The 19,188-nt window shown below is 38.1% G+C and overlaps 1 protein-coding gene across 6 annotated transcripts in view; it reads left to right on the top strand.

Moving 5' to 3' along the window:
- The first annotated feature begins 9,415 nt into the window (after positions 1–9,415).
- Positions 9,416–19,188, top strand: part of SNX14 (sorting nexin 14) — a 93,413-nt gene continuing 83,640 nt past the window's right edge. The window contains exon 1 of one of the 6 annotated variants that reach the window (XM_028508588.2): positions 9,416–9,985. In XM_028508588.2, the coding sequence (XP_028364389.1) occupies positions 9,846–9,985 (140 nt within the window). In that variant the 5' untranslated portion in view covers positions 9,416–9,845. The remainder of the gene's footprint in view (positions 9,986–19,188) is intronic. The other 5 variants (XM_028508589.2, XM_028508590.2, XM_028508591.2 and 2 more) reach the window with 5 other exon arrangements.

Genomic DNA, 19,188 nt, shown 5'->3' with positions numbered 1-19,188 from the left:
CTTGAAGCACACCAGTTGAAAATTGCTGACTTAGAAATTATTCTTCGAGCCCTGGCTGGTGTAGCTCAGTGAATTGAGCGCGGGCTGCGAACCAAAGCATCGCAGGTTCAATTCCCAGTCAGGGCACGTGCCTGGGTTGCAGGCCACGCCCCTCAGCAACTGTACATTGATGTTTCTCCCTTCTCTCTCTAAAAAATAAATAATAAAAAATCTTTAAAAAATGGTTAGAAGTTAAGAAAATAATTCTTTTATTTCCCCAATAGTTCTAGTTGAAAAACAATAAAAATATTTCTTCTTAATCATTGAGGCATTTAATGAAAGAAACTATATACAAACAAATATAACCTCCTTGTTCCTGAGTTTCCTGTATAAAGAGATAGTATTGGGTTGGCCAAAAAGTCCATTTAGTTTTTCTGTACAATAAAAGACACATTTTTCATTTTCACCAATAACTTGATTGATTTGGATATTTTGATTATGTCAGCTCCCTCTATTGGTTTTTAATGGGTGGAGACCAGGGGTGCTGCTAAACATATTGCAATGTGTAAGAGCCCACAGCAAAGAACTATTTGGCCAAAATGTCAATAGTACCAAGAAACTTCACAAGCCACCTTTGACATTGATCAGTCACGGGACCTCCCTACACTGCACAATTTTGTTTTGCGTTTCAGTGCATTTTTACCTTGAAATAAAGCATAATATGCTGAAAATGTTGCCTATTTTCTTCCATCTTCAGTATTAAAATGGCTACACAAAAATTCACTAATTTTGAGAAGTTTTTTTTTTTAAAGATGCATGTTGGCATGACAACTGTCACAATACAATCAAAATTGTTTCAAATGAAATTAAAGACAACTAATTGCTACTAAAGCAATTGTACAGAAAATAAACGAACTTTTCGGCTGACCCAGTAAATTCCAATTTTTTCCCCGTGGCTGTCAGCATTTTGTGAGATAACAGCTTGTGTTTTGGTAGAATTCCATCTAGAGAATTTAGTACTTCATTTCATTCATATGTTTATTTTGAAGGCTTAGTTTCACAAAATATAGATGTTATATTGAAAGTCTTAATTGAGCTCTGGCTGGTGTGGTCCAGTGGGTTGAGTGCCAGCCTGAGAACCAAAGGCTCACCAGTTCAATCCCCAGTCAGGGCACATGCCTTGGTTGTGGGCCAGGTCCCCAGTAGTGGGTGCATGAGAGGTAACTGCACATTGATGTTTCCCTCTCTTCTCCTCTGTCTAAAAATAAAATCTTTAACATTTGATCCTGTAATACCTTACATATATGAACATTTCCTCATACATTATTTTTGTGATAGTTTTTGGGGGAGAGAGTAGGACAAATATTTTTCTCACAATTAAGGAAACGCTGGAGTCCGTGTATTCTGAGGAAGAAAATTGTTTAGGTTATTTTCAGATACCCTAAATTACTGTGTTAATATTGTACCAGATGGGAGTCATCCTGAATAACAGAGATGTAATCAATTCATGAGCAACATGGATCTAGTTTTGTAGTAGTGACTATACATTTTTTAATCTTTAGAATTAGTATTCACTTAAGTCTCTTAGTTCTGAAATTCTAAGCAAAACTCTCATTTGGTATAATGGTAATATACTAATGAACCTGATCAGGAAATAAGCTAAATTGCTAAACCAACTTCCTGAATTTGCTTTACTGCTAATAATGCAAATATGTTCTAAATATTATAGAGCTGGTGAATAATCCAAAAGAGTATTGACTGTTCTAAGCATCAGCAATCTCTTCCCCCACTCCCCTCAGTAAACTGTCTTCAGGTGGAAACCCCACAAATTTTATTATCAGGATAAGGCATTTTATTTTATTTTTTAAATTATATTTTCAGAGGAGAAGGGAGGAAGATAGAGGGAAAGAAACATCAATCGGCTGCCTCTCTCAGGCCCTCAACTGGGGACCTGGCTCACAACCCAGGCATGTACCCTGACTGGGAGTCTGGCTGGTGACCTGGTTCACAGGTCAGCACTCAATCCAGTGAGCCACGCTAGCCAGGGCAGGATAAAGCATTTTATTGCACCTTTTTCTAGGCAGCTTGGTGGTTGTGAAATGATTCCACATTTGAATTGATTTCTCTCCTGTTTTTAAGAGCTATTCAAAGGAAGGGTAGCAGTGGTCTGAAAAGAAACTTACATTTTTTAAAAAAGTTTTAATTTCTTGCCCTGACTGGTGCGGCTCAGTGGAGTGAATGCTGGCCTGTTTACCAGAAGGTGACCGGTTCAGTTCCCAGACTGGGCACATACCTGGGTTGCAAGCCAGATCCCCAGTTTGCATGCGAAGGGCCAACCGATCAATGTATGTCACGCACATCGATGTTACTCTCCCTCTTCTTCCCTTGCCCTCTCTCTAAGAATAAGTACAATCTTTAAAAAAGAAATAAGTAAAAAGCTTTAACTTCTCGCCCTGGCTGGTGTGGCTCAGTTGTTTGGAGCATCGTCCCATAGCCAAACCAAAAGGTTGTGGGCGGGTTTGATTTCCAATCAGTACACATGCATGGGTTGCAGGTTCAATTCCCTGGTCCTAGTGTGTGCAATTTTGGTCTGGGTCTGTACAACGGGCAACCAATAGATGCTTTTCTTGCATCCATGTTTCTTTCTCTGTCTCCATTCCCATGTCTCTATGATCTCACGTGAGGATTAAAAAAAAAAGCCTTCTGTAAGTTACACTGAATCACTCTTATCTGAAAAGTTTTCATGGCACTCTGCTGGCTCTTTAATCTTTTCTGATTATCCTGTTCTTGTCTAGCCTTATTTCCCTTTTTTTTCCCTCTATACTTGTCTCCTTGATCTCAACTATATTCACAGCTTCACAGCATATCTGTGTGGACTCCTGTTTAATGTCAGGGCTTGATTGATCTCTGTGTTATGTGCAGGTCTGCATTTCAGCTGTTTGTGTACATGTTAGAGTGCTCTGCTCTGTCAGGGATTATGTCCTGTGAATTTCTCTTACAACATCCAGCTAGCTAAATTTGATCATTTTTATGTTACTAAGTGAGCCTGAAATATCTTCTTTATCCAAGTCTTCTTATCCTATTCTTCAGGAAGTTCAGGTCTGCATGAATATCACATTCACAAATCTCTTAGATCACAGGTGGAAAACACAATGCCTGCGGGCCCAATTTGGCCCTCCACCTTGTTTTTGCCTGCCCAACACCTTGTTTCTACCCAGCGGCAGTGTTCAACTCCTTGCCCCTAGTTAAGGAGTAGTTACGTTTGTACAGTCCTAAAATTACATTCGGCCCTTTGAAGGCAACCACGAGGCTGATGGGGCCTCCAGTAAAATAAGTTTGATACCCTTCTCTTAGATGGTTCCTAAAGACCAAATTTCCGAGTGGCATGTTTAATTCTAGTCACTCTCCTCCATATATATAGTATACAATAGCAGTGTCCAATAGAAATGAAATGCAAGCCACATGTGTAATTACAAATTTTATAATTTGGTCCCAGCTTATCTTTCGGCCTAACCTTCCATTGATACTTGCTATGAAGACACTGCTTGCCTTGTCTTAGGCTGACTTTGTGCTTGGGTGAGTTCTACCCCACCCTAATCCAACCACTCAGACAAAAATCCTCTTCAGCCAAAATAGTCACATTTCCTTGCTATTTAAGTGAAAACCCAAAATTTATCAAGCTGATTAAGATAACTAGGAGCAAAACTGATGGTTTTAAAGCATCTGGCAACACACTTTAAAATCTGATATTTCTGTGTTTGTAACTGCAAGAAGAATCTTCAGAATCATTTCAATCATATATTTATTACTTGTTACTACAATTCAAATTCATTTTCTGCCAACGGTGTATGTGGTAATTACAATTTCCTATCCTCCTGTGATCAATTTCATATGCTGCTTTACACAATTGGGAAGAAAGCTATGTAACTGGCTGAGACTGAATATGTAAATAGGCTAAACCAATTTAAGAATAATACATACTGTGTTACGAACATTTGAAAACTCAGTACATGAAAAGAACTATTTACATAAAGATATTTGTTGGTTTCTTCACTCTGAAACCCTACAAAAATTGATACAATCCTGCCATCAGTGTATCTGTGAGCATTCTTGCAGATTTCTTCTTAGCCTCAAGAAATAAAAAGCAGAAGGGAACTAATTACTTTTTTAAAAAACCCCTGAAAATACAAGTGATAGAACTGTCTGAGCAACTGGCATAGAGTTCTTAATTATATTGAATAAAGATATATATTGAACTATTTCACAAAATAGCATAACTTCTGAAAATTATAGACTAATTCTCAAAATTCAGATTTTTAAAATGTTATATTCATTGAGCTAAAATCCCTAAATTTAAATGGTAACCATCTTTCAATATATAGAAGAAATTTTCCAATAAATGTTTTTCAATAAAAATTGCCAAAATTTTCTTAAGATTTCTCCTTGGATATACTATATTGAGTTTATTATAGATGAACCCTTTTACCAAAATAGGAAAAGTTACTATTTAGTGAAGATAAAATTTTATTTTAGTTATTTGGTAGCAACACTACTAGAATTGGAATTAAAGTACCAATATTAGTGATTTTAATAATTCTGAACCAAGCTTAGTTGCATGGTGGTTTATATGTACCATGTCAAAGTGCTTTCATTTTTATATTTTAGAATATAGCCTACTGAGAGATAAGAGGAAGGATTGCAAAGTCTTTCCAAAATATTTCCCGAAGTTACTGAAGTCAGGTGAAAGCTATACTTAAGCATCTGGATATAGTTAACATTTTTCTTTTTATGAAAGAAAGCCATTGTGTCTTTAACAAGAAATAAAGTAGAATGTTATACTTAAAAGTTAACTTTTAAAAGAAGATTAAAAAAACATTGACCATCTTATACAAGATAATGATGGTGTTAAGATTGTGCCTTTCTAATCTTGAATACTTATCAACAAGCAGTTGGGTATATTTTCAGTTTCTAATCAGTTACTAAATGATTTACATTTTCTGAATTTATGACCAGCTACCTATTAACATGAAAGTGATGTTCAAGAGGATGGTTATTGCATCCTATTTTAGAAACGATGACGAACATTAAATGCTTAAACGCTTGGTGCTAAGAAGAGACTACCCAGAATTTCATGGTCAAAACAGCTTTTACCCAGAGAGTGAGTATTTGAGCTACTGGTTGTATAAGATTGTAGTTCTTCAGATATTCCCATTTGAGGTTTTACTTCATTGCCACAAAAGGGAGAGAGGCATTAAATATGACAGTAATAACTGTACTTTGAACATCTCAAACTCCTATTCATAAAAATCCCTAATGCCTTGAATAACATATTCTCTTCATATTAATGAGTTCCTATTTTGGAAAGCCAGGAAAGGAATATTTCTTGAAGTAAAGAAGGCAGTTCAGTGGTTCCTAAAGGAAAACAGGCACTATTTCCAGAGGTTGATACACAGGGACAAGTTGTAGGAGAAGAGGGTGTTATGAAATATAAAATTAAGACTGCAGAAATAACACCACAAAAGCTAAAATAGGAACCTTGATGTTTTGAGACATGGGGAGAAAACCAGGTTTGGAAATGCCAATCCTGTGACAGGAGACAGAGGATACCCCCAAAATTATAGGAGGCATCCGTGAGAAGAAAGGACTGAAATGGCTTCTAGGGGTAGCTTGTATGTATTCATTTATCCTTTTCCTGGCATTTTTAGGCCATACACATAATGGCCCTCAACAAACTGGTTTATATTCAGGGTCATCAGAGATAAGTAGGCCTAATTACTGGTATTCAGGTATTCAATACCACCTTTTCATATTACATCAATATAAAAAGCAATTTGTATGATTTGGTGGGATAGGACTTAATGATGAAAAAGCATTTTATATAGTTAACATTGCCTAGTGCTGCATAACTTCCAAAAATTAAGTGAAAGCAGAGATAAATCCTGGTCTTTTATTGCCTTCCCAGAGGCCTCTCCGGATCCTTATTAGTTGAAAGTTTCCCTGTGACATCACCTGTCATTTAAAAAAAATCTTCTTAGTCCTTAAATATAAATATGCCCTGTATTATACATTTTTCATGAGTGACAATATTTCCTTCACTATATTGTAAGCCTTTGGAGGTCAGAAAAAGTGCATCTAAATCATTGTGTCTGCCACATCTAGTACAGTGCCTTACACTTACATGCCAGTTCAATAAATATTCATTAAAATAATGGAGATACTAATGTAGTGGGATGTTTGTGAGCCCTTTAGGTGAATGCATTATCAACTATGTTTTACTTTTTATTGTTTGAAAATGTACTCTTAGCACACATAATTGTGGCATTTATGAAAAACTTACATATTTAATTGTACTGACTCTTCATAGCTAACATTAGTGGAACCAGTACTGTCCAGTAGGTATATAGTGAAAGCCACAGATGTAATTTAAAATTTTCTAGCCCTGACTGGTATGGCTTAGTTGGTTGGGTGTTGTTCTGCAAAGCGAAGGGTTCCTGATTTGATTCTCAGTCAGGGCATATGCCTGGGTTGCGGGTTGGGTCCCTGGTTGGGGTGCGTACAAGAGGCAACTGATCAATGTTTCTCACTAACATTGATGTTTCTCTCCCTGTCTTCCTCCCTTCCTTCTCCAAAAATAAATTTAAAAATCTAACATTTTTTAGTTGGAACATTACAGAAGAAACAGGTTAATTTATCTTTTAGCACATTAGTTCCAAAATATCTTTAACTTGTTAGAAAGTTTTAAAATTTGAGAGATGTGGCCTTGGCCAGGTAGCTCTGTTAGAACATCATACCAATACACTGAGGTTGCAGGTTCAATCCTTGGTCAGGACAAACAAGAAACCAGAGAATGCATAAATATGTGGAACAATAAACTGATGTTTCTGTCTCCCTCTCTCTAAAATCAATTAAAAAATCTTTTTTAGTCATTAAAAAATCTTTTTTAGTCATTAAAATCTGGTGTGTATTTTACACTTACAGCACATATCTATTGAAACTAGCCACATTTCAAATGCTGAATAACCAGACAATGGCTATTAGCTATTGCATTGGACAGCGCAGGTGTAGAACTTAAGGGCAGACAATAAAGCTCTTTGGGTCTTAGTTTCCTGTAAGGTAACTTACAGCTTTGACTTCGTGTTGTCATTTTAGATCCAAATAAAGCTAATTGGTTTGCTTGTTTTTTTGTCGTGTTCATAAATCCATAAAATAAGAAACCATTTTGTATTAAGCATTGGATAAAGACATTTTAATAGGCACTTTCTATCCAATATAATCTCTAAAATTTATGAAGATATTTCTGTTTTAGAGTTGAGGATATAGGAATTGAGATAGATCAGGTTAATCTTGCTCAATGAAGTGTTCTAGTAGAAGGTGGAGTTGGTTTTAGAAACAGGATTGATTGTGGCTATCCCATATCCCTACTAGAAGTTCAGAACTTTTAATAAAAGATTAGAAAAAAATTTCAATCCTGTGTGTGAATGTTAAAGTGGATACTAGACTATAAGGTTAAAGAGAAAACATTTAGAAACTAATATGAAGTAATAGTATTCAATATACACTGTAATTGAAAAAGAGAAATACTAATGAAACAACTTTCTGAATGAAATAAAGTTTTGTTTCATTAAATGATGTCTGTATCAAGAAGAAAATTTATTTTTCTTGGTGTAAGTGTAGATTTCAAAGATTTATGATAGTTTTCATTTTTTACTTTCCTGAACATAAAAATAATATAAAGATTTAAATTGCCTATTGTCTAGGCAATTTATTAGTTTATTCTAATTGCATCTGCTAAGAAAACTATGGAAAAGAAGTCTTAGTTGATTGTTGTAAAAGTGTTTAATTTGAATAGAACAGAACATTGGGTCTTTTAAGTGTTTTGGCTGTCAGTGAAAAATTGAACAGTAATTTTAGAACAGGTCCTTAAGGAAGCAAAATTTTTAAGCAGAAAAAAGACTGGCAATGTAACTTCCTGGAAAAGTTTAATAAAATAACTTAAAGTACTCAAGTCTATAGTAGACACTTGATACATGTAGATTAATTTAACATACACCTTTTATTTGTACTTAAGCATAGCCCTAGAATGTTCATATAAACAAGGGTTTATAGATAAAATACACTAAAAAGGCTGCAAAAGTGAAATTTATAAATGTTTAATTACTTATATATCTCAAGACACTAAAAATAGCATTAAGCTTCCCAGTGATGTTACACAGTAGTCTTGTAAATGGTTTAATTAGAAATTGTAGCCCCAGCTGGTGTGGCTCAGTGGCTTGAGTGCCAGCCTGTGAACCAAAGGGTTGCAGGTTCGATTCCCAGTCTAGGGCACATGCCTGGATTGCAGGCCAGGTCCTCAGTAGGAGGTACGCGAGGGGCAATCACACATTGATGTTTCCCTCCCTCTCTTTCTCCCTTCCCCTCTCTAAAAAATAAATCTTAAAAAAAATTGTACAACATGAGTGTATTTGTGATGTTAATGCCTAATGATAAGGATCAGTGAAGTGGACACTTTAATATACTATTGTGGACCATTCTAGGAAGGAGTTTGACAGAATATCATGTTTTTACTTTTAGATGTTTATCCTAAGGAAATTATTATAAATGTATATAGATTTGAGGTCAAGGGTGATAATTATATTAAAGAAATTAAATGGTTAGCATTAACAGAATAATGGTACATTCTAATGGAAAATGCATCCTTAAAGTTGGTCCATGTATTCGGAATAATAACATGGGAAAGTATTAATGAAACTATACATACACTACTTTTTTTAAAAATCATTTCTGAGCACATTTGTCTCCGCTCTTGGGGCGCGTAAGGTCTTGAGGAGAAATGACAGGCAACATGAACACACCAGCTCAGGGGTTAGAACGGCTTCAAATCCCGGTTTTGCTAACTGTATGATTTCTGAGCAAGTTCCTCTCCGTCTAAGGAATCTAGCTGTAAAATAGGAGAAACCAGAGTACGTGTTGTACAGCCTGAGGTGAATGTGTGACAGGTGGCTTATGGCGCCGCCCAAATTTTACTTATGACGGTAAGGTTTTCCTGTATCAGAGTAGCAATAGGCACACTAACTAGCAATTTAGTAAAGCGAAAGCCCCACAAGACTACAAGGGGGTTTTAACCTAATGTGTATACCCACCTCACGGAAACACTCGGATTTTGGCTAGGCCCTAGGGGTTGTCAGGGACAGAGCTCCACCTCGTCCTAGAGCGCGCAAACGACGCGCTCTCGCAAGTGTTGCGGCCCAGTGGGTTTGACTTGAACGTAATCTAGAGTCGTATTACTCACCCAGGGCCCGCGCAAAACTAGTACTCAGAGGCGTCCCTCCCCTCTCCCCCTTGGGGCAGGACCCCACGTTCCATCCCTCCGAGGGTTCGCGTCACAGAGACTACAGTCCCCAGCAGCTCCTTAAACTCGGGGTGCCATGCAGGCAGGGCTTGGCAGCTGCGGGGGTGGGGGACTGTAGTTTCTGCTGTGTGTTCAGACACAAATCGCTCTCTTTGCAATACAGGAGGTTACTGGGTGCTGCAGTTTTACCCCCGATTTCCGAGAAAGGTGTCTTGCCAGAGCAGCAGGATCCTTTTAGGGTACGGCGCGCAGCTCCCGCCTGGAGAGCGGAGCGGCTAGACGCTAGGGGGAGCTCCTGCGGCGTGACGACCTCCGGTACCTCTAGCAGCCATTCCCCCAGCCGGCGACTGCGCACGCGCGATGGGGGCCTTGGGCGGGGCTTTGGGCGTCTGCAGTCGCCGGACAGTCCGCCAGTCGGCGGCTCTGTGAGTCGGCAGTGTCGGAAACCCCAGAGGTTAATGGGGGTCGCCTCGACCTCAGCCTCAGTCTACAGCACAGCTTCATAGCCACGCCAGAAATGGTTCCGTTGGTGCGGACGACGGGGGAGAAACTGAAGCAACGGCTGCGGCTGGACCTGGGACGCGAGATCTGTCGCCAGTACCCGCTGTTCTGCTTCCTGCTGCTCTGCCTCAGTGCCGCCTCACTGCTCCTGAACAGGTAACGCCGCAGTGCTGAGCCAGCCGGGCGGCTGCTCTCCGAAACCCGGGCCGCAGGCCCGTACGGATGCCTTTGTGGATGCCAACCTGGGCTGCGTAGCTGAGGGGTCTTGGAGCCAGCCGCGAGGCCTCTGGGTAGAGCGGTCTCAGGGAGCCCTCCCCGGGGTCGGGGCCCCGGAAGTGCAGGCACTGGTTGGGTTCAAGTGTCCCCTTTCCCCAAGCCTAGTCTCCTAAGGTAGCTGTCCTCGATTCTTACCTTTTTACCCAGATGTTTTTCAGAGGGGTGCAATTTGTGTGTCCAGCCCAATTCGAGACCGCACCGAGGCGCGCCAGTCAGCTGACAGCGTAGGGTTCAAGGTCCTGCTGGAGCCGCAGTTTAGGCAGACTCCCCTGGCTCTCACCGTGCGCACACGGATACGTACAATCTCATAGCTTAAGCTGTCCCTCAGTGTTTGGTTAAACGTGCGGTCACAACGATTTGTTGAACCTAAGTTAGAAAGCAAATTGGTACCTGCCTCAACATCTCTAGAATATTCCTAAAGAGAAGACCGAGAGTTAAAATTGGTAAATTCAGTTGACGTTTTGAAATTGGAAGGTTCTGCCCCTGAAATAAACTTGTAGATTTCTGTCAATTTTTACTATTTATAGAAAAGGTAGCTATGGAATAGGCAGTAGAGAAGAACTATTCCTTTAGAATTATTTCCAGATTTGCTTTTGGTGGAAAGAAGTCTGAGACAGTTGTCAGCAACAGCATCTGCGTGATGTTTTGCCTTTTTTGAACATGCAATCAACCTTACTCTTTTATTTTTATTGAATTTATTGGGGTGACATTGGTTAATAAAATTATATAGGTACAATTCTATAATATATCATCTGTATATCATACCGCGTGTTCATCACCTCAAGTCAAGTCTCCTTTCATCCCAGTTTATCCCCCTCCTTTACCTTAGCGTTTGTTTGTTTTTTTTCTTTGTTTTTGCTTAATCCTTTCATCTTTTCACCCACCTATCACCCCAACCCACCTCCCCTCTGAAAGCTGTCAGTCTGTTTTCTGTTTCTATATATTTTGTTTATTTTGTTAATTAGATTCCACATATAAGTGAAATCATGCGGTACTTTTCTCTGACTGGCCTATTTCACATAGCAAAACTCTCCTGGTTCATCCATGCTGTTGCAAAGGGTAAGATTTCCCATCCTGTTTTTAATGGCTTTGTAGTATTCCACTGTGTATACTACTCATATGGTACTCAATGTACCACAGCTTTTTTATCCACTCATGTACTCATGGATACTCGGGCTGCTTCCAAATCTTGGCAATTGTAAATAAAGCTGCAATGAATATAGAGGTGCTTATGTTATTTTAAACTAGTGTTTCAGATTTCTTTGGATATATTCCGAGAAGTGGAATTGTTGGGTCATAAAGCAATTCCATTTTTAATTTTTTGAGGTATTTCCCTACTACTTTCCACAGCATTCCCACCAGCAGTGCAAAAGGCAACCTTACTCTTTATCTTGAGGTAGTTGGTCCCCAAGAATAGGAATAGGAGTGAAACCACAGGGAATTCAGTAACTTAATTTAACTCTAAATTTTTCTTGTGACTGTTGATGCTTTGCTTTCTTATTAGTTGATTCTGGATTTGGATAATATTAGGTTTAAATAGCAATTGATATTTTACTGGAATATGTGCTTTGATTGTGATGGTAAGATGTCTGTAGGAGTACTGAAGAAGTAGAATCCTTAAGAGAGTACAATCTAATTATTAAGTACTTACTTGCTTTTTGTCATCTGGAAGCTGGACTAACAGGTTTAATATGAAAGACATGTAACTTTATATGACTATCAAGTTTTGTCCAGAGGTTCTTACTTTTATCCTTTGAGAGTTAGGTGATTTTAGGTCATCAAGGTAAGACAACCATGTAGGAGCATGTTGAATCAGATTTCTGAGCTTGCCTCCTTAAACATAGTTTTGATGTTGTTAAGAAGTCCTAGAATACTATATAATTTGTATACCATTTCATTTGTACACTGTATCTTTATTTGTATTATACAAAGAAAGAAGGAAATAATACTTGACTGTTACCGCCAAGTGGTTGAGTTTATGACTGAAATTGCTTTTGCATAATTTTTTTGTATTTTTTATTTGCTGTTGTAATCAGCAAGAATGATCTTAAGCATTAGTCTTTTTAAAATTTATTTTATTTTTATTTTTAAAATATATTTTATTGATTATGCTATTACAGTTGTCCATTGTCCATCCTTCACTCCCCTCTGTCCTGCACACCTCCTCCCACCCACATTCCCTGCCCCCCTTTATTCATGTCCATGGGTCATACATATAAATTCTTTGGCTTCTACATTTCCTATACTATTCTTACCCTCCCCCTGTCTATTTTCTAACTACCATTTATGCTACTTATTCTCTGTACCTTCCCCCCCTCCCCCTCCCACTCCCTTGTTGCTAACCCTCCATGTTATCTCCATTTCTGTGGTTCTGTTCCTGTTCTAGTTGTTTGCTTAGTTTGCTTTTGTTTTTGTTTTAGGTGTGGTTGTTAATAACTGTGAGTTTGCTGTCATATTACTGTTCATATTTTTGTATCTTCTTTTTCTTAGATAAATCTCTTTAACATTTCATATAATAAAGGCTTGGTGATGATGAACTCCTTTAACTTGACCTATCTGAGAAGCACTTTGTCTGCCCTTCCATTCTAAATGAGAGCTTTGCTGGATAGAGTCATCTTGGATGTAGGTCCTTGCCTTTCATGACTTGGAATACTTCTTTCCAGCCCCTTCTTGCCTGCAAGATTTCTTTTGAGAAATCAGCTGACAGTCTGATGGGAACTCCTTTGTAGGTGACTGTCTGCTTTTCTCTTGCTGCTTCTAAGATTCTCTCCTTATTTTCAATCTTGGGTAATGTAATTATGATGTGCTTTGGTGTCTTCTTTCTTGGGTCCATCTTCTTTGGGGTTCTCTGAGCTTCCTGGACTTCCTGGAAGTCTATTTCCTTTGCCAGATTGGGGAAGTTCTCTTTCATTATTCAAATAAGTTTTCAGTTTGTTGCTCTTCCTCTTCTCCTTTTGGTACCCCTATAATTCGGATATTGGAATGTTTAAAGGTGTCCTGGAGGTTCCTAAGCCTCTCTTTGTTTTTTTGAATCCTTGTTTCTTTATTCTTTTCCAATTGGATGTTTCTTTCTTTCTTCTGGTCCATACCGTTGATTTGATTCCTGGTTTCCTTCCCATCACTATTGGTTCCCTGTACATTTTCCTTTATTTCACTTATCATAGCCTTCATTTTTTCATCTAATTTGTGACCAAATTCAACCAATCCTGTGAGCATCCTGATTACCAGTGTTTTGGACTGTGCATCTGATAGGTTGGCTATCTCTTTGTTGCTTATCGTAGCTTTTTTTGAAGCTTTGATCTGTTCTTTCATTTGGGCCTTTCTTTTTTTTTGTCTCCATGTACCTTTTACTAGTAAGGGGTGGAGCCTTAGGTGTTCACCAAGGTAGGGCAACCCACGTCACTGGGGTGTCTGGGTTGTGATGCTGTATGTGGAGAAGGGGTCTGAGAGGGAGCAAAAGCACTTGCTCTGCTTTCTGCTGTATTTCAGTCACTTCCCCCACTACCCACAAGCAAAGTGGGCCCTTCTGGTGCTGATTCCTGGGCGTGTGGGCTTGTGTATGTTCTAGGACCCTGTGGGTCTCTCCAACAAACTCTCCTGTGAGGCTGGGAGTTTCTCCCACTGCCATCTCAACCCCCACAGGTGTTTTCAGTTAGTGGTTTGAGGCTTTATTTGCCCGGTGCTGGAGCCCTGGGTTGCGCGGTCTGTTTCACTCCCCAGTTGTTCCTCCTGGTTTATCTGCAATACGAATGTGGAATCATCCGCTCCACCAGGTGCCGCCTAACCATGTCTCATGCCAGTTGCAACCTTGCCCACCCTGGTCCTCCATCTGCTGCCTTGTTGTGAGTCCTGTCTGCCCAGCTGCCCATCTCCACCCCTCCTACCGGTATGGATGAATGTGTCTTCTTTAACTCCTTGGTTGTCGGACTTTCATACAGTTCGATTTTCCGTCAGTTATGGTTATTTTTTGTTTTTAAATTGTTGTCCCTTTTTTGGTTGTGTGAGGAGGCACAGTGTGTCTACCTACACCTCCATCTTGGCTGGAAGTTCCATTAGTCTTTTTTTTTTAAAGAAAATTTTATTTATTAATTTTTAGGGAGAGAGGAAGGGAGGGAGAAAGAGAGGGAGCAAAGGGAAACATTGATTAACTAGAGATACACCCCCAACTGGGGACCTGGCTCGCAACCCTGGCATGTGCCCTGGCAGTGAATCGAACTGGCAACCTTTCAGTTTGCAGAAAAGGCTGGCTCTCAGTTCACTGAGCCACACCAGCCAGGGCACGTTAGTCATGAAAAAAGAATGGTTAGAATCTTTTTTTCCAAGAAAAACTTGTTGGAAGGTGTAGAAACGTGTGTGCATATAGTGTACTTTTCAGTGTACTGTTTGATTTTCTTTAAAATACATGTCTATTTACATGTATTTACATGTCTATTTACATGTACGTACAAACACTTATGCTTAGACTATCTCTGGAATATTGTTATACAAGGAAACATGCCCCTTCTGAGAGTGGGAGAGTGCTAGGTACATCTGTTCAGAAATTTAAAAATATATTTAATGCATAAAAAACATTTGGGGCATAATGATGGAAATAGAAGAAATGGGAAGATAAGCTCAATATCTATTTTCAGTAAATGATTTTTTTAAAAGATCATTTATTTATTTTTAGAGAGGGGAAGGGACAGAGAAAGAGAGGGTAAGAGACATCAATCAATGCGTGACTGCTCTCGCATGCCCCATGGTCCGCAACCCAGGCATGTGCCCTAGACTGAGAATTGGACCTGTGACCCTTTGGTTCACAGGCTGGCACTTAATCCACTGAGGCACAACAGCCAGGGCAATAAATGATTTTTTAATTGAAAGTTTCTGAATGTTTATTGAAAAGAGGACTGATTTATACTCCTCATCTTTTTTTTTTTTAAGATTTTATTTATTCTTAGAGGGGAAGGCAGGGAAAAAGAGGGAGAGAAACATCAATGTGTGAGAGAGACATCAATTAGGTTGCCTGTTGCATGGGCACCCTGACTGGGGACCATGTCCACAACCTAGGTATGTGCCTTCCACATTTCGGGACAGTGCCCAACTGAGCTACACTGGTCAGGGCATACTGCTCACTCTTGAGCCATGCACCAAAGAAGACATGTTCATTTTGAGACATCCTGTAGGCAAAAGGTCACAAATGCCTAATAATACACATGGCAAATATAGCACTTAGGTAGATGGTCCTGTTTGTAGACGACTTGTATTAATCTTTCCATTACAACTGTTTCATCATCAATTAGTGATTTCTACACAGGCATTTTACCACTTCATTTTTAGAAATAACTTTAAATTTTCACTTTTAAATCTCCACTGGTTAGTATGAAGAGTTGAAGCTTTCCTTGTGTATAGTTACATTTATGGAAGTTTTTGAAATTTTTTCTCTTATAGTTTTGAAACTATGTAAGATCTTCCAAGGTGTTAATTAGCATATGCATTTTTCTTTCAATATGAATTAAGATTATGAATTTTATCCATGGTAAGATAAATGGATATAACCTTCAGACCATTGTAAGTGATTTGTTGGAAAAGTAGAGTAACATACTTTATATATTTCAAGTTATTTATGATCTCACCTTTATAGTATTATTAGGACAAATTAGGAACATAGTTACAATTATATACATTTGCCACAGTTTTGAGTATTTGAATGTTAGAATAAGGAATATTTTAAGTTAATTCTAATAATAATGGTAATAGTAATAATAGCCAACACTTTGCAAGTGCTTTGTTTGGCTCAGGTGTTGTGTTGAGTTTTCATTTATTAATGAGGCAATTTATTGTTGTGGTTGAAAGTTTTAAATATGAAGTTTGACTATAAGAATTTAATTCCGCCCTGGCTGGTGTAGCTCAGTGGATTGAGCGCGGGCTGGGAACCAAAGTGTCCCAGGTTCGATTCCCAGCAAGGGTACATTCCTGGGTTGCAGGCCAGAACCCCCAGCAACCGCACAATGATGTTTCTCTCTCTCTCTCTCCCTCTCTCCCTCTCTCTCTCTCTCTCTCTCTCTCTCTCTCTATCTCCCTCCCTTCCCTCCCTAAAAAAAATAAATAAATAAAATCTTAAAAAAAAAAAAAAAAGAATTTAATTCCGACTCCTCCATTTATCAGTTATATGACTTTGGATAAGTAATCTAGCTTTTGTCTGTCACAGTCTCCTCATCTCTTAAATGGGGATAATGCTAGTACCTACATTATATGGTTATTTTGATGATTAAATGGATTATTACATGGAAAGTGCTTAAAATGGTGCTCAATACTTAGAACGTGCTCTTATTAAGTGTTAGCATTTACTTTTGGCTCATATAGTCTTCAAATACTGTAAGATAGGTATGCTATTGTTAGCCTCAGTTTTTTTGAGATATAACTTACAGAAAGATGTCTAACACATAATTGACTAATTCTTAGAATTTTTAAATATGACTGCCTATGTAACCATCACCCACATCAAGCCAGACAGTTATTTCTAGCACCTCTGTAGGCTCCCTTGTTAATAGCCTCCTCAATCACTGTATATCACTTTGGCTTGTTTTTGAATTTCATGTAAATGAAATCATATGGCCTTCTTTTTTAAAAAAGATTTTATTTATTTATTTTTAGAGAGGGAAGGAAGGGAGATAGAGAGACATCAATGTGCGGTTACTGGGGGTCAAGGCATGCAACCCAGGCATGTACCCTGACTGGGAATCGAACCTGCGACACTTTGGTTCACAGCCCACGCTCAATCCACTGAGCTACACCAGCCAGGGCTCATATGGTCTTGTATCTGGTTTCCTCCTCTCAGCTCTAGAGATTTATCTATATTTATGCATAAATCAGAAGTTTATTCCCTTTTCTTATTTCGTAGTATTCTATTGGGAATATGCCATACTGTGTTTATCCATTCTATTGTAGAAGAGCAGTTAAGTTGTTCGCAGTTTTTTCCTATTATGAATAACACTACTGTAAATATTCTTATTTACATTTCTTTTGATATACATATGTACTTTCTTCTTTTTGGTATATGCCCATGAATAGAAATGCTTCATCATAGTGTATCCATTTGTTTAAGTAGATATTGCAAGGTAGTTTTCCAGAGTGGTTACAACAATTTACACTCCTTCTAATAATGTTTGACAATTCTGAATAATGTTGTCTGTAGGTTTAATTAACTATTTTAGTGAGTGTATAGTGGCAGTTCATTCTTATTATACTTTTCAGTTATTTGATAGTTATTAGCTCCATTTCACAAATGAGTGAATTGTAGCTTGCAGTTGTAAAATAACTTGCTCAGGCTCATAGATAGTAAGGAGCAGATGGGATTCTAATGCAGGTCATTCTGATTCAGAAGTCTGAGCTTTTAGAAATTATATTACAAAGACATTAAGAATAATATTGATCATTATTAACTTTCTAAGTAACATTGATTCATAAAAATTATGAAGAACTCAGAAAATACAGCAATGTGAAAAATCACTCATAAATTTACATTCGGAGATGACTACTTTTGTTAACATTCTAATCACTTTTACCTTAAATTACAATATTATCATGCATATAGCCTTCTGTATATGGTACCTGCTTTTTAACACATTTATTATTTTCTTTATTACTTTTTAAATTGCCACAACTGACTCATGTACACTTAACTTAGTATGTAACAGGCTTTTAGCACTTCTATAAATTTATTTAGTCATCCTAACAACTCTATGAATTAGGTATTATTATATTTTTGGTGTGTATTTTTTACCTTTATTTTTTAAAGAATATTTTATGAATTATTACAGATGTCCCATTTTTCCCCTTTATCAACCTTCTGCCCTGCACCCCCCCTTTCCAGCATTCTACCCCCACCTTAGTTCATGTCCATGGGTCATACATATAAATTCTTTGGCTTCTCCATTTCCTATACTACTCTTAACCCCCCACTGTCTATTTTGTACCTACCAATTATGCTTCTTATTACCTCTACTTTTCCCCTATTCTCCTCTTCCCCCTCCCCACTGATAACCCTCCATGTGATCTACATTTCTGTGATTCTGTTCCTGTTCTAGTTGTTTGCTTAGTTCGTTTTTTGTTTTTGTTTTTGTTTTTGTATTTGTTTTTAGGTTCAGTTGTTGATAGTTGTGAGTTTGTTGTCATTTTACTGTTCATAGTTTTGATCCTTTTTTTAGATAAGTCCCTTTAACATTTCATAATGTAAGGATCTGGTGATGATGAACTTCTTTAACTTGACCTTATCTGGGAAGCACTTTATTTTCCCTTCCATTCTAAGTGATAGCTTTGCTGGGTAGAATAATATTGGATGTAGGTCATTGCTTTTCATTACTTTGAATATTTCTTTCCAGTGTGTTTTTTTTTCTATAAGGTTTCTTTTGAGACATCAGCTGATAGTCTTACAGGAACTCCTTTGTAGGTAACTGTCTCTTTTTCTCTTGCTGCTTTTAAGATTCTCCTTATCTTTGGCAGTTTAATTATGATGTGTATTGGTGTGTTTCTCTTTGGGATTCTCTGAGCTTCCTGGTCTTCCTGGAAGTCTGTTTCCTTCTCCAGATTGGGGAAGTTTTCCTTCATTATTTATTCAAATAAGTTTTCAATTTCTTGCTCTTCCTCTTCTCTCACACCCCTATGATTCAGATGTTGGAACGTTTAAAGTGGTCCTAGATGTTTCTAATCCACTCCTCATTTTTTTGAATTCTTTCTTCATTCTGTTCTGACTGAATGTTTATTTCTTCCTTTTGTTCCAAGTTGTTGAGTCCTGGTTTCATTGCTTTCACTGTTGTTCTCTGTATATTTTTCTTTCACTTTGTATAGTCTTCACTCTTTCCTTTGTTTTGTGGCCATACTTAATTATTTCTGTGAGCATCCTGATTACCAGTGTTTTGAACTCTGGATCTGATGGGTTGCTATCTCCTCATCACTCAGTTTTTTTTTTCTGGAGTTTTGATCTGTTCTTTCATTTGGGCCATATGAGCTATTTCTTTATCTGGGCACACCTGTTGTGGTGTAAGGGGTGGAGCCTTAGGTATTCACCAGGGTGAGGCAACCCATCTTTGCTGCATTGTGTC

This window comes from Phyllostomus discolor, chromosome 4, assembly GCF_004126475.2.
Source record: "Phyllostomus discolor isolate MPI-MPIP mPhyDis1 chromosome 4, mPhyDis1.pri.v3, whole genome shotgun sequence".
In the NCBI taxonomy this organism is placed as follows: domain Eukaryota; kingdom Metazoa; phylum Chordata; class Mammalia; order Chiroptera; family Phyllostomidae; genus Phyllostomus; species Phyllostomus discolor.
The sequence above is the reverse complement of the archived record's forward strand: the minus strand, read 5'-3'. Positions and strand labels throughout refer to the sequence as shown.